The sequence below is a fragment of the Eimeria mitis genome, genomic scaffold, assembly GCF_000499745.2.
Source record: "Eimeria mitis Houghton genomic scaffold, Emh_scaff2226, whole genome shotgun sequence".
In the NCBI taxonomy this organism is placed as follows: Eukaryota; Apicomplexa; class Conoidasida; order Eucoccidiorida; family Eimeriidae; genus Eimeria; species Eimeria mitis.
The window spans coordinates 4,096-4,480 of NW_013570554.1; the positions used below are offsets into that span (position 1 = coordinate 4,096).

General features: G+C 52.2%; 1 protein-coding gene across 1 annotated transcript in view; it reads left to right on the plus strand.

Annotated features, from left to right (window-relative positions):
• EMH_0050590 (uncharacterized protein) overlaps positions 1–385 on the plus strand; it is a gene marked incomplete at both ends in the record, with an annotated part of 8,151 nt that overhangs the window by 2,975 nt on the left and 4,791 nt on the right. The window contains one exon of the mRNA XM_038022021.1: positions 1–376. Within this exon, the coding sequence (XP_037877875.1) occupies positions 1–376 (376 nt within the window). The remainder of the gene's footprint in view (positions 377–385) is intronic.

The window sequence follows — 385 nt, forward strand, 5'->3', positions numbered from 1 at the left end:
GAGGAGAGCTGCTGCAGCAGCAGGGAGCAGCAAAGGGATTCCTGCTGCTGGGTGATGAGCTGCAGCCAGATATTAAACCTCCTCCTGCTGCTCCTGCTGCTGCTGCTGCTGCTGCTGCTGCTGCTGCTGCTGCTGATGAGGAGACGGAGACACATGTACTGGGAGCCACAGAGTTTAAAAAAAGAAAAAAACAAAAAAAAGAAAAACAGAGACAAACGGGAAAGGACTTCTGGCTAGCTCTTGCTGCTGCAGCAGAAGATGCAGCAGCAGATAAAGACAATGAAGACGAAACCACCAGCAGCAGCAGCAGCAGCAGCAGCAGCAGCAGCAGCAGCAAAGGAGGAGATCATGCGTCGAGAAGCAGCAAAGAACCCAAGTTCGCATT